We start from the raw sequence: 14,275 nt of genomic DNA, 5'->3' as shown, positions 1-14,275 counted from the left end.
CACTGCGAACCAAGATACGATTGCCAATACGACCATCATCATGGCCGCATCACAGCCTACATCGTGTCCACACAGACCAAACATCCAAATGTGCATAAAGGAATGCGCAAGAACCGTTGGTGATGACTCTATGATTACTCTGCAGATGCACGCTTATCAGTCAGTAGAATCCAACAGGCAATCACATGAAACACATCTTTTGATGTTTGTTTGCAGGCAGATCTGCTTGCAACGACTGGGATTACAACACGTTGATCGATATCACGATAAGCGGAGGTTGGCTGAGTTGTGGCTTGGTCCTTCTCTGATTGACTTTCACATGCCCTCCTCACCAACACCAAATTCGAATCAGAGCACGGACGAGGCTGCCACATATTCGTCGATCAACGCCTGGTCTGGAATGCCGCTAATTGTCTTGCTATTTCAAGAGACAAGTGAAGTAGTCGACGCGTGGTGATAGAGTTGAAATTGCCCAACCGTCCCTTCCATATGCATACTGCATATCTCTCGCACACACTGTGCGGCGCGCATAGCGTCTTTGAATTCTACCAAGTAACTTTAACCTGTCGTCAAGTTGGTGCTTCAAAGGAGGGGGGGAGGTTAGCGTATCGGGGATAGATCGAGGAGGAGCTAATCCCAGATCCACCAGGCCACGCAATTCAACCCGTGCGTGTGTCTTGAGACTTGTTGACGTGCATGCATCGTCCAAGTTAAGCCGCCCCGTGTTTATCGTTGTTGGAGCTAAAGCCAGCCAAACGGAAGACTTTGCTTGACAACCGCGGAGAGCATAAATTTCATGAGAGACAAAAAGCATTTCTCAACAAAGCACACGAGTGGAGTCGTATGTACATACTCATTCTCTCTGCCTTGGCTGATGCCCTAGTTTTCACAACCCATCGGCATCATCATTCATCTAGATGACCTTGGTACTTGGGTTTTAAACAAAATGAAGATGAGCGGTTATGACGAAAGGCTCAAGTGATGAAGAGTCATTTATCCCTGATACGGTTCCACGGGTGATGGAAAAAAAGAAAAAGAGAGACGACAGCCATTAGGCTATGTACCGGGTTGATCGATCGCCTTGTCTTGCTTACCATGTCTCAGACGCGCTTAAATATTAGCAATGGCAATAACAACACGAACGATACAGAAAAGAGTCGCAAATCCTTAGTACGGTCCCCGACCCAGTGGAGAATTCAACGTCTACTCCATACCAAGAGTTGCAGGGAAGTTCCATGGAAGAAAACAAGCTTTGTCTTGGTGTTGGATCGGGTGATTTATCATGTGGGCGAGGCTCTCTCTCTCTCTTGGATGAGAATAACAATAGAAACTGTAACTCAGCCCACCACGTAACTAATAAAGCTTCAACCCCAACGCTATCATCAAGTTGATTTATTTTTGTGGGCAACTGACGTGAGACGAGAAGTAGCCCAGCCCTCAGCTGCAACTGTGGCTACCGTATCATAATCAGCTATCAATTCTTGTTCTCTAGAATTGGATTGGATTGGATGGATGTCCATATAAACGTTTGCACGATGTTGATAACCTGTCAGCCTGCACCTGGCACTCAGCCACTTGTTCTATAGCAAAAGTGGTCATCTCTATTCCCCGGGTTCAACCATTTGTAACCAAGTTGTTGTTCCGTTCCAAGATAGAATCCGGATAGCTGTCCCTGCCCCTGTCCGTATCCGTCGGTCGATACATCAACAGGAGAAGAAAGCTGTCGTGGCCATGTTCCACAACAGATGCTCATTGCTCGTACAGTACACGAGCTTACTTTACCTTTGTCCAAGGTTTTTGAGTAAAGACAAGAAAACAATGCGGAAATAACTTCAAAACACTGCTCATCTCCATTCTCCCCTACTACCACGCATGTCGTCGTCTTTTCTCTCTCTCCACAGGTTGAGCCCCTAAGAAGAAGCTTGGCCAAGCTTTGATCTAAAAAAGAGACCAATCTTGATCCACTCACTCCCACAGCTAGAGGCGATGAGAAAACAAGAAAAATAGGGCCATTAGTAAATCTAAGTTTTTTTCCAAAGTGTCGATGATTTTCATTCAAACCAGACGCGTACCTGAACTTGACCCGATCAGGCCTGAGTTTCTGTGACGATGAAGTCCGGCTAGCACTCGATTAGGTTACATACAATAAGACACAGTGCGGCAGCACAATTGACTTGGGCAGCTTAATTAATTGATCAATTAATACCATTCATCTTTTTTGCTATTGATCTGGGATTCCGGGTTCTTGACCAAGTTTTGGATGTAGAGCATCCAGAATACCTACATATCCACATGTCGTGAAGCCTGAGTTTTGGTATCAAGATCGTCGACTCCCAGCTCATCCTGTAGATCAACGACGTCAGTAGGAAGGAGGGAAGAGAGATCGAGAAAATGGTGATTAACCAGGGCCAGGGCTTTTGTCTCCTTGTCTTCCATGTCATGTTATACGTGTATACTTATATATTCAGGTATGATATAAATAAAAGTAAAAACTTGTTGACCAAAGAGCCCAGGTCTAAATGGAACTTCTTCATCTCAGTGGAGAACAACCTCCCGTCGCAAGGAACCTACTGAGGGTCAGTTGTTCAGTTGTTCGGCTGCCGTGGATCATAGTGGAGACGACCCTCCCCATGTGGGCTGTGCTGTGCCTGAGGTGCACCTGTGCCCGCAACCCCCAGCCCGTGACAAGCCCAAAAGTACAGGGGTTAGGAGTTGTGAATGGAAGGGTCACAGCGGGAGCGGCGCAACCGATCCAGCCAATAATTAACCCTCCAACTATAACAACTTTGTCCTGCTCTCTTTGAGAACCAATATCCGATGAACCCGGGCAGTATAGGTAAGGTAAGGTTGTTGTGATAGTAATAGTACATACAAGCATCAACTTTAACGTGATGAAAAACAAGCCTGAGTGGGCATTGACTTGCGATCAATACATGCCAAGCAAGTCGAGCATCATTGAACCCTTATCTCCACAAGAACTCCAGTATTTCTCTCTAGTCTAGACACTGGACAGGCCTGTTGTACTGTGCGTATATCGTCAGGGAGATTAATAGACCAATGCCTTGACTCTAAATCCATAGTTGGGAAACACCAAGGGATTTGGCACGGATCAGTGGATTCACTGTCCGTATTCTGATACCATTCTGTCTGTGTGTCTATGTCTGTTTGTGAAAGACAATATTGAACCGTGAACCACAGTAAAACCCTCCTCCACTTTCGTCTCAGCAATGTCTATATGTGGCCAATTAATCCTGTATCATTCCTCCATCAATTACAAAAATAACTAAGCCTTGGCCATGAGCGCAGATCATGGACATGCCGTTCGTATTTTGCATCGATCCTTGGTGTTGACGTCTTCACCCCCTTGTTTTCCATGTCATTTCTAAGGGTACGCACAACAGAGAGAACATTACAGGATTTTCCATGAAAGTGGAAAATGAACCTATGAAACAAGTGGTTGATCATCACCAACTACCTCCTAGCACCTTTGAGCTTAGATCGTTTTGTGATAAAAGGCCCCGAGGCTGAAGGATTCTTGTGAGCTTTGACAAACATAATTCAAACGACTCCAGATGCACGAAACAACGCTATCGACTGAACAGAGGAGTGTGTACTATTTGGTTGTTGGTTGCCACGCAATTTCCCCCTTTACACACACGTCCGACCTAAAGTAATTGGGTTTTTAGAGTCCTGCACTTTGCAACATTGAGTAGGTGCCGTTCCGTAGTGCTGTGCTTTGGGTAGCTGGTCTAAATAATTAATAACGGAACTATTGAGCCTTTGGGCGGCTTTGCCCGTCCTGGCTTGGCCTGCCACACCTCTTTGGAAATTGGAGATGAGTCTACGACCGTAGTCCAGCCTCAATATCAGCTCCAACTCCCCTCAGGAGATGAAGGCTTTGGAATATTGTTTCGGAAATCTAGAGACTAGCATCTGTTTTATTGACGCTGTTGGTCGTGGTGTGCGTACGTTAGTATTAAAGTCCTGATTCGGTGTCATTTGATTGTTTTGTTTTGTTGTGATCTCCTGGGCTGCATTTGCAGACGACATACATACAATACAGGCCAGCTGAACATAACATGACATGATATGTGTATCATTGGCACTCGCCCTTGAAGTGTGGCCAGCCATGGGTTCAACCCTCAGCGGTGACGGCGGTCCAAGAGACAAGGATTGTTCGTTCAGGTTCTCTCATCTCATGCTAGTGAGGTGGTAGTCGGAACAAGAGATACGATACGGGATGTCGCCTGTGAGCGACGATGGGCCTACAGGGGTGCTGAATGCCATTCATCATAAGCCAAGAGGGGAGATACTTTATCATCGGGGCTTTTCTCATGTTTGTAAAATGTTTCCTTGGTCCGATTTTTCTGATCTATTCGATATTAGCAGGAGTTGTTGGCATTGAGTTGTGGGCAATAAAAAGTTGCAGGCTTACGAACTGAGAAGTTAATGGTTTATGGTTTAATTATGGGGCTTGGTGTGGTTGTAGAAGTTCCTGCCTTTGAGCGACCTACCTTCACTGCCCAGACACGTCTCATCAGTTTTTATTTATTTATTTTATTATTCAACACCCTGTTTGTTGATTTTGGTTTTGATTATTTCTCTGCTCATCTCTATCAGGCTTTGGATCCATTTCAGGTACTAATATCAATTAATTGATTCTTGAATCGATTTCGATGTCGGATTCACTCACCACCTGTGAGAACTTTCCTCTATCGAGACGGAGGCCGTGCGCATGTTAACGTTAACGACCCGACGAGGTTCTATAACTAAAAGCGTTGAAAGAGGACCCGCCGCCGCCTATTACGAAGGACTGTGCATGTACACTGTGTGAGCGTGTGCTTGTGTAACGCCTGAACCTTACAGATACTCTTTTTGCACTTTAGTAGGGAGGTACTAAGTTCCTAGTCCTTATTCAGTGCCTGTGCTTTTTGCTTGTGCTTGTGCTTCTTGCTTGGCTTGCTGCTAGGTACTCTGTACAGTAACATAGCATCCATCCATTTCATACATGGATCCATGACCTGTCGGGCCACTCATCAATCCATCACTCCAACTGACTGGGCTGGGCTGTAAGGACCTACCTGCTTGCCTAGATCTGGACCTGACCTGGACTCGTTTTTTCTCTTTCTCTCTTCCGTTCAAACCTCACCACCACCACTCGCTTCTTTCTTCCCCCCTCTCCCTAACTTAATCATCTCCGCTTCCTACTTCTTCCATTGCTTTTCTGTTATTGACGTTGGTCGTCTGTCTGTCGTTGCCCTATTGAGAGAGAGAGAGTTTTTCTTGTTTTGCTTCAAGACCAAGCAAAGGCAAGACGAAGCCGTGAGATCATCTCCATCTTAACTTCATTCTATACATACATAACATACTTTCGCTTTCGCTCTCGCCTTTGCCCGATCGTCTTGTTCCGGCTTCCACCAGCCACCTTTTTACTCATAATACAAACCAAACCGTCTTTCGTTTCTGGACTGGAGATCATATACATAATGTGAGTCAACTCTTTTTTTACTTTTGCCCTTGCTTGAAATGGCACATGCCGGTCTCCAACCACCTGGTTTCCCGTGTCTCTCTCTCTATCTCTCTTGTCATTTCGTCAACCTGGAACTTGTCTCTACTCTTCATTCCGATAAAGCTTCACCGTCACCTCGCCTCATCTTGCACCTTTTCATACCCACTGCTGTTATTATCGCTTGCTTCTTTCCCCTGTACAAAACCCAATTATTTACGCGCCCAACGACTGCGACGACCACGATCCTCAGTGCATTTCTTGTTTCACAACCTCGGCTGACTTGCGATCCTATTATGCAGTTACCCGCATTTATTATACGCATCTTTCTTCCTTGAATCGATTCGGCTTGAATACCCTCGCTAGTCAACAACCGCACTGAGACTTCGACTCAGAACCCTTGTTTTATATTCCTTTCGATTCCATACATACGGATCCACTCCCCAAGTCTATCGACTCTCATCAAAGACACCCCAAGCAAACTCGCTTTGAACTCGGACTGTTCCGAGTCTCTTTCATGGGTTGCACCTAATACGGATCATTATTCCCACGTTGTCATAACTTCTTCCACATGCATAAATTCAGTGTTGCGTTCAACAGGCGGAAGTCAACCGCGACCTCGGAGGATTTCCAGCATGGCCCAGTGACACCACCAGAGGGTCAATCATCATTCCGAGTTATTGAACGATCAGACCCTTCTCTCGGCAAGTCATTTGACGGCGGCGCCAGAATGGCCAGGGCTTCTGGGGGCTACATTCCCAAGCCAAGTCATCTGGATCAGTTCGACAACGAGGATAACATGTTTGCAGACCTCAAAAGTGGCAACAGGTGAGTTTTCTCTAATTACATCCCCCCCGCTCTCTCCTGTGTGACTCGCCAAGGAATGTGTTGCACGGCTACCGTTGGGTCGGCTGGTCTGGAAAAAAGATAAAAATAAGTCATGCACCCAGGCGCTGACACCTTCTCAGGGGAAGTGGGGCGTCTAATACGACCAAAGCCACATCAACTGATACCTCCTCAAGGCACAGTAATGCCTCGACCGCTCCATCTTCAACAAATCTCGAATCACACGACGATCACAAGCACTCCCAGAAAAAGAATCAGAAGCAGAGCCAAAACCAAAATCTACACGACATTGCTCCACGAGCCGCTGTCAAGTCGAGCGGGTCCGGATTTCTGAACCGAGCTGGTCGAACTTTTTCATTCGGCGTTCAGAAAAAGCACAACGCTTCGCCCCCAAAGATCGACACCGATATCCCGCCCGTCCCGACCATTCAACAGGATGCTTATGGTGGAAGATCGCGAGGCCTGACCGAATCCACGTCTAGCACTGCTACACCGCCACAGCTGGAGATGGAAAACAATGGTATGGACATGGGAGGGGATTTTGGTTCCATGTTTTCGTCGTTCGATAAGAGGGCGAGCGTCATTACAATGAGAGCTGACGGATCCGCCGCTCCTCGATCCCTCACCAGCAACCGACCTATTCAACCTCCCCCTCTAAGCATCAACAAAGTCGAGCCAGGCCCCGAGTCTTGGGGCCGAAACGAAGACGATGGCCTACTCGGCCCCCAGCCGGGCTCCCCTGAACTCGATGATGTACCACCTCCTGTTCCGCGCCATCAGAGTTCTTTCAAGACCTCCAACCGACCGTCCGATATCATTGAAGATGAGGACGCGAAATTGTTGCAGGACTCGATTGCCGTGGGACGATTGTTGTCCGAGTCTAGCAGCTCCAACGCTCCTTCTGGTCGCTACCGACGAAACGAAGACTCTTTCTCATCCTTTGAGAGGAAACCTCTAAACTCAAGCTTCAACAGAGGCGACGATAACCTTTTCGAGGGAACTTCGGCTCATAACTCACGCATCACCAACCGCCCCAACACGCGAAACCCCAGCCCACAGCGCAACACAAAGGTTATGACGCCAGCACAGTTTGAGAAGTACCGAAAGGATAAGGAGGATCACGGCTCGAGCGATGGAGTTCGGCAGTCAACCACCAACGACGATGACGATGAAATCAACTACGATGACGATGAGGATGAGATGGAGAAGTCTAAGCAGCAAGCGAAGCAAAGAAGAAAGCAGGAGGCTCACATGGCAGTCTACCGACAGCAGATGATGAAGGTCACTGGAGAGCAACCTGATATGCACCCACATGACCGGCCTGGCCTAGCAAGCTCGATGAGCGCTCCACAGCTTCACCTCATGAAGACGCCATCCCCTGGACTCCCAGCTGGTACTTCTGATGAGGATGATGACGAGGAGGTGCCTCTAGCCATTCTCCAAGCTCATGGTTTCCCCAGCAAGAACCGGCCACCCGCCCGACTAAGTACCATGGGCTCGAACCCGAACCTACGAGCATCTACACAGTTGGCGCCACCACGACCTGGCTCAGCCATGGGTGAGAGCAGCCAAAACCAGCGCCACTCGATGCTTCCCGCCTTCGCACGTGGCCTACCTCAAGACCCTTTTGTGGGCGCCAGTATCTCAAAGCCTGCCATGCGTGAATCGCTGACCTTCAGCGGCGGTCTACCTGCTTCCGAGTCTCAGCAATCACTGCCTCCCGGTGGCTTGGTTGGTGTGATCGCCAACGAAGAACGTTCGAGGGCTATGCGACGTGGTGGACCCAACCCCAACGGTCAGAAGTTTGTCCCCGGCATGAACGCACCACAAGGCCCTCCATTCGACAACCCCCAAGCCATGATGAACGCCATGAACAGTATGTATAATATGCCCGGCATGGGCATGTCACAGCAGCAGATGATGCCGCCACCGCAACTCACGGTTGGGGACCAAGCACAGCTCCAGATGACACAGCAAATGTCCCAGTTCATGCAGATGCAGATGCAGTTCATGCAGATGATGGCTTCCAACAATCAGCAGCAACCTGGCATGGTGCCACCGATGCAACCTCCTTATGGCGGAATGTCCGCCACTCAGTCTATGAACGACCTCTCATCGCGACATTCGATGATGCTTGAGCCAACTTTGGAGCCTCCTCGCCGCATGGACGCTGGAATGCGTACTATGAGCATGGTCCAACCCAGTTCAGGCAGCTCGTTCTTGCCGCCAATTGGTGGCTACGCCGGCTCAATTCATGGCATGCCCATGGGCTACACCCCATCTATTGCCCCTTCTGAGCGAAGCAACGTTGGTCTGCCTGGCCGCTACCGACCCGTGTCACAAATGCCAGCCGCGGCTGTTCCCGAGCCACATCGACGAACCAGCACCATGTCTGGAGCGCTTGGTCATTGGAATGAACCCAAGACAAAGTCAACTATCAACATCGTTAATACTTCTGGCGATGGTTCAGACGATGATGATGAGGAGGGATGGGAGGCGATGAAGGCAAAGCGCGATAAGAAGCGCAGCATGTGGAAGTCAAAGAAAGGATTAGGAAGCGAATTTGGAACAAGGATATAATTAAAAGGTCAATATTGTCGAGAAATTATTACAAAAGAGATGGAGGTTAAGATTAGTTTATATGCTTTTATTTTTTGCGCCTGGATATCCACAGGTTGGGATAGCTCAACCTTCGTTTGGAGAGCCTCATACAATTGTATATTCTAGAAAGTGTGCTTTTCACGAGGGCGTCTGTGGGGAAAGATATGATAGGCACCGTTGGACTTGAGCCTAGCGCATGATAGATAAATCTTTATGCCGGTAATTGACTAATTGGGAGGTCACTTTTATATCACAACGCTTATCTCCATGGTCATGTCTCTGTATCTAGCATACATCATCGGCTATGCATTGGCTTGCATTGTAGTTTCTCATTTATGTGTCTATCGCTGTTTTAACCATCAATGGTACCGTTGGACCACTCCTTTCTCTTGACTCCCATCTCAACAGCTGCCATACCCCAGTCCTCGCCGTGGTTGTGACCCTTGCCATCAATTCCGGCGCGAGCCTTTGCTTGGTCATCATTCAGTACGGTCAAGACACCAAGGATAACAGGCACACCGATGTCAAGCTGCACGCGCATCAGGCCTTGACAGGTTGACTCGGCAATGTATTCAAAGTGCATAGTCTCGCCCTTAATCAAAACACCAACAGCAATGATGGCATCGAAAGCGCCGGAGGAAGTAGAGAGCGAAGTGAGATCAGTAGTAGACGAAGCCAGAAGGTCGCCGGCTGAGGGTCCGCCAGTTGAGGTGCCCTGGATCTGGGAAGCAGAGAAGAGGCTGGAGGAAAGCAATGCGTTAGCAACTTGTTCTACGTGCAGAGACATGGAAAGAAAACCTACCGCTGGACAGCAATGGGGAGCTCCCAGGAGCCGGGGCAGGATTGAACGACAATGTTAGACTCCTTGACGCCAGCTGCCAGGAGCTTATTCTTGGCTCCAGTCACAAGAGGATCAATGATAGTCGAGTTCCAGCGCGCGTGGACGATGCCGATGCGCAGACCAGAGCCATCGAAGTGCTGAGGAGAGGGACCCTTGAGAGACATCGTGGCGAGATACGACAGAATTGTAGCTTTCGGCAATTGAGGCGATGCTTTCGAGGGAGATCTGGAAATTCAAAAGACAAATGGTTTAAGTTAGTTTCGAGGTAAAACAAAAGCTTGGAGAGTTCGGAGGAAGGACGCGGGGCTCGTAGCGGGGTTTCTAGGTCACGTCACAGGGGACAGCTGCTAAGTTGAGGTTGGGACAAGATGCAGGGACTGTTGGGGTACGTACCTGATCGCACTTTCCTCCCTTGCCCGTTGGCGATTGAGGTGCCCAGTGTCGTGTTCATTAGTGCTAGTACTGTCTTAACATAAGGAAGGAAACATCATACGCACTTGGAATCTCCTTCTTTGTGAGTACGCAATTGATTTTGTTATGTAGACAAGATGAATCACTGCCCTTTAGAATACCTCTATTTCTTTCTTCCATCTTCTTCCATCACTAACACCATTTGCATTAATTGCTCCCTCTTATACATCTCCACCAGCATTATCCACATGATCCATGACCCATGATCCGTGTTAGTCTCTCAGGCAACCAGATGCCGTGTCTCAATACAGCATAAACGGACGGCACCGAAGCTCTTATCACACAAATCAATCTTCAAGAAATCTCCACCGCCATAATGTCAATATCTCAGTTACCGCCATCTTCGGCCCATAGCCTGAGATCTTCGCATCAGCTTCCTGATCCTCTTGCGGTTGTCAAAGAGCTCGTCGACAACAGCATCGACTCGGGTGCCACTTCCATCGAGATCACAGTTGCGCCCAACACTGTCGACAAGATACAAGTCCGAGACAATGGCCGCGGAATACAGATTGAGGACTTCCAGTTTCTAGGATGCCGGTCTCATACAAGCAAGATTCGAAACTTTGACGAACTTCATCAAAACGGCGGCAAAACACTAGGCTTTCGTGGCGAGGCTCTCGCCAGTGCTACTGAAACGGCTACAATCAAGATCACAACTCGAACTGCTCAAGATCCAATTGCATCACTTCTAATATTGAAAGCAAAGACGGGCGGTGTCAGCAAGAAGCAGCCAGTATCTGGCACCATCGGAACCACTGTCCAAGTTATAAACTTATTTGACAAATTCACTGTCCGCAGGCAGAATGCTATCAAGGCGAGCCGAAGATCTCTGATTGAGATCCAACGTCTCCTGGAAAGCTATGTGATAGCAATTTCCTATCTTAAGATCTCATTCAAAGTGTCGAGTCCTTCGACCCAGTTATGGTCTTATTCTCCTTGCCCACCATCGAACACGCAAGAGGCAATCACTCAAATTTTTGGCCACACTCTTGCTGCTCAGCTTGTCGCGGTGTCGTCTGACTCGAGCGCTGAAAGTGGCTCAACAGAGGTGCAACCAGGAACTTTGAGGATTACGGCACTTCTACCACGACCGGACAGCGATGTCCAAGTCATAAAGGGCAAGGGGGCTTTCATCTCGGTTGACTCGCGGCCTATTTCATCTACCAGGAGCACCGGGAAAAAGCTGGTGTCTATCTTCAAGTCGAGCATCTCTAAGATCCTTGGCTCGCCCGACAGTTCACGAACGCCTGCAAACCCCTTTCTACAAATCAGCATCCAATGTCCACCGGGTTCATACGACCCCAATGTGTCGCAGCTGAAGGATGAGGTGATATTTAACAACGAACCAGCCGTCATCAGTTGTTTTCAATCTCTCTGCGATGCCATATACGTTGAGAAGGTCCCGGGCAACAAAGGAATGCAAAACAAAAACATGCCAGCAGAGAATACCCTTGCACATGCGGCCGGAGCTTCGAAAGCCCCAAAAGCAAACAGGGGCGAGGGAAGAGTTCAGAGCAAGCTTGGGCACGAAACCTTAGCATCCGACCAAGATCTTATTGAACCCCTTAATGACGAGTTCGAAAGGCTGCTCGTTGGAAATTGTGGCGCGTTTGGGGACGGCAAGAGCATTATTCCTAGCGCTTTCGCCCGCTCTCCTTCACCAAGCAAAACACAACACCAAATTAATAATGTGATCAGCGACACTAATCAAAGCGAAAGAATACAGCAGATGATGAGGACAAAATTATGTATCAACCTTTCACGGAGGGACAGTGATTCCACCGACGTTGATGGCACAGATGGGCTGGTTCCTGTGCAGGTAATACCTCGTCGGGCAGCCTCTCCACCTAAAGAGCAACTGCAGTCTCATTCTCGGCGTAGGACGTTGACACTGGGCCGTCGCTCTGAGGATTTCGGTTCTTATTTTCGCCCTCTGCGAGACAAGCCGATTGTAATCGCAACAGACGACACCGCCACGCCCGAGATCACTCAACTTGGGGACAGTTTGGCAAGCCCTTCTGAGACTAATCGTCATCCATTGAAGGAACTGACGCAGTCAGAGATCAACACGTTTCAAGAAGAGGAAGAAGAGGAAGAATTTAGCGACAGTGAATCACTGGCAGAGCTCCCTCCTACCGAGCCAGCCCTTGGCCCATCTCCTCGCACATCTCCACGCCGTATGGCCCCTCCTCGTATGCCGAACAGCCCCTTCCGACCACTCACAAGGCCGCGACAATCCTCCAATATTAACACAGGGCTGGAATTGCTGTCAAATCTACAAACTCCTCCACCTTCGAACCCCAGGCGTATCGACAACTTAACTCGTCGTGATTCGCGTCGTAACTCAGCCAACATCTTGACCCGAAACCAACGGCCTTCCCAAAGCAGCATGACACCGTCAACAAACAGGACAGGCGACGAAGGATCGAGGCAAAGTCGCATTCTTGCGGGAAGTGGGCCAAATGCATCCTACAACAGACGTCGATCTGAACAGGTTGGGCGTGGAAACGGATTGGCCGGTCGCAGAAATGCCCCGACCAGTCGCAACAGCTCAGACGCACATCTGAAGGACTGGTTACACAACGTTAACGCAAATTCCGAAGACCAGGAAGGTTAGCAACCTTCTGGCCAAGGACAACTGTTATCCCAAGCCTATGTAGAGCCTGGGCTGTCTGGCAAGGAGACACAGAGTCAATCACCTCCTGATGGGGCCAGTGAACAACAGAACGTCCACTGGTCCCATTCCATACAAGCGTTGTTGATGAGAACGCCGCCGCCACGAGAAGAGAAATTCGACAATGAGACTCAAAATGAGCATTACCAAGTGCTGGACCATAGTCAAGATTCATACAATGGAGAGGTCAATCCGAGGCCAGCCAAACGGCAACGACATGACTCAGACAACGCAACTTCAGCGAACGAAGAGCCAGACCCTAGGCACCTTCTCATCAAAAGACAACGCATCCGTACAGGAGGAGGACAGCTGAAACGTGTTGCGTCGAAGAAGCTCCCACTTGAGACGATTCCTCAAGTCGATCTCACAGTGAATCTGTCCACCAAGGCCAGGATTCAAATGAGCGAGCTCATACATGCGACTCTGGAATTTATGAAGTCAGACCGAGCAGCTGAGCAGTATTCTGCCATACGGTTCGACGACATGGCGGAAGTGAACAAATTGGAGGAGCTGTTGAGGCATGCCACGGAATCATGGTTGAGCGGGGATTCATCAATTGTGGTGGAGTACATGCTGCGGTCTGGAGCGAAGGGCAAATCGAAAGCGTAACATTTGTTCCTGGCTAAGGCCCCAACGGCATATGCCTGACCGTGGAAGCTTCACGACGCTAATTTTTTTCGGGTTTTATGATTACCACGGGTCAATGAAGAAGGGAAGACGAAGAAAGGTGCTTGCTTGCGGAGATTGCTTATACGACTAAACGACTAACTAAGAAGACCAAGGACAGATATGAAGCTACGTAGATAGTCAACTTAATAATGGAACTAAGGCTGAGGCTAATTATGTTTGAATCCAAGACAAAGCACCCCGATCTAGTTAGTGACATGCCGGGAGCCGCGGGCCAATTCTGAAACATGGCTGGAGTGTTCTCGGGTTGTATGTAGAGCATACACGCTTCTATAGGGTATGGACACGGGAGTTGTTCAAATTGATGATGAGTGGCATCGATGAGATCGGGAATGCGATAGTTCATGAGAGCAACTAGCGTTTTGGTCACTACGGTGTTTTTGAGCATGTATAAGCATCATCAAGCGCATTACAAGTCGAGTGATACGGTCGAGGATTTGCAAGGCAAGCTATGATCGAATATGCTGATCTCCGTACGCCAGCCGTGTGGCTCTTTGGGGACTCATGCTTGAAGAACGAGGCACTGTACTGCACACCATGGTAAAAGAAAACACGATATCAAGAAGTGTCATGCCACGGTTAGGTTGGTGGCTGTTCAGGGTTGGGTGTGATGCTGAGACTGTGCCAGTCTAGCCCAAAAGGGTGTCGT

At 48.7% G+C, this 14,275-nt stretch overlaps 4 protein-coding genes across 4 annotated transcripts; 2 read left to right on the top strand and 2 right to left on the bottom strand.

Moving 5' to 3' along the window:
* Window positions 1-1,388: 1,388 nt before the first annotated feature.
* On the bottom strand, window positions 1,389-2,514 carry EDB82DRAFT_490088 (uncharacterized protein). The gene has a single exon (XM_065608362.1). It carries the CDS (start codon window positions 2,439-2,441, stop codon window positions 2,196-2,198), a length of 246 nt encoding a protein of 81 aa, XP_065465793.1. The 5' UTR covers window positions 2,442-2,514; the 3' UTR covers window positions 1,389-2,195.
* Window positions 2,515-6,077: 3,563 nt separating this feature from the next.
* Window positions 6,078-8,932, top strand: EDB82DRAFT_521372 (uncharacterized protein; the record flags this gene model as incomplete). The annotated part of the gene is made up of 2 exons (XM_025729418.2): window positions 6,078-6,334; window positions 6,475-8,932. The coding sequence occupies 2 exons, from the start codon at window positions 6,078-6,080 to the stop codon at window positions 8,930-8,932; spliced, it is 2,715 nt and encodes a 904-aa protein (XP_025588645.2).
* Window positions 8,933-9,118: 186 nt separating this feature from the next.
* Window positions 9,119-10,294, bottom strand: EDB82DRAFT_82344 (6,7-dimethyl-8-ribityllumazine synthase). The gene is made up of 3 exons (XM_025729419.2): window positions 10,188-10,294; window positions 9,756-10,138; window positions 9,119-9,693 (listed from the first exon to the last, which is right to left on the bottom strand). Exons 2-3 carry the CDS (start codon window positions 9,956-9,958, stop codon window positions 9,306-9,308), a joined length of 591 nt encoding a protein of 196 aa, XP_025588646.1. The 5' UTR covers window positions 9,959-10,138; window positions 10,188-10,294; the 3' UTR covers window positions 9,119-9,305.
* A 287-nt stretch (window positions 10,295-10,581) lies between these two features.
* On the top strand, window positions 10,582-13,548 carry EDB82DRAFT_551915 (uncharacterized protein; the record flags this gene model as incomplete). The annotated part of the gene is made up of 2 exons (XM_065609578.1): window positions 10,582-12,745; window positions 12,899-13,548. 2 exons carry the CDS (start codon window positions 10,582-10,584, stop codon window positions 13,546-13,548), a joined length of 2,814 nt encoding a protein of 937 aa, XP_065465792.1.
* Window positions 13,549-14,275: the final 727 nt, after the last annotated feature.

The sequence above is a fragment of the Fusarium venenatum genome, assembly GCF_020744135.1.
Source record: "Fusarium venenatum strain MPI-CAGE-CH-0201 chromosome Unknown EDB82scaffold_1, whole genome shotgun sequence".
In the NCBI taxonomy this organism is placed as follows: domain Eukaryota; kingdom Fungi; phylum Ascomycota; class Sordariomycetes; order Hypocreales; family Nectriaceae; genus Fusarium; species Fusarium venenatum.
Note: the sequence above shows the minus strand (reverse complement) of the source record. Positions and strands in the feature narration are given on the sequence as shown.

What these genes read in the sequence shown, in the direction of transcription:
- EDB82DRAFT_82344 (XM_025729419.2), bottom strand. Translation starts at nt 9,958, where the DNA reads ATGTCTCTCAAGGGTCCCTCTCCTCAGCACTTCGATGGCTCTGGTCTG. An exon ending in CTCCCCATTGCTGTCCAGCG is followed by an intron (nt 9,694 to 9,755) that starts GTAGGTTTTCTT and finishes GCTTTCCTCCAG; the next exon opens with CCTCTTCTCTGCTTCCCAGA.
- EDB82DRAFT_490088 (XM_065608362.1), bottom strand. Translation starts at nt 2,441, where the DNA reads ATGACATGGAAGACAAGGAGACAAAAGCCCTGGCCCTGGTTAATCACC.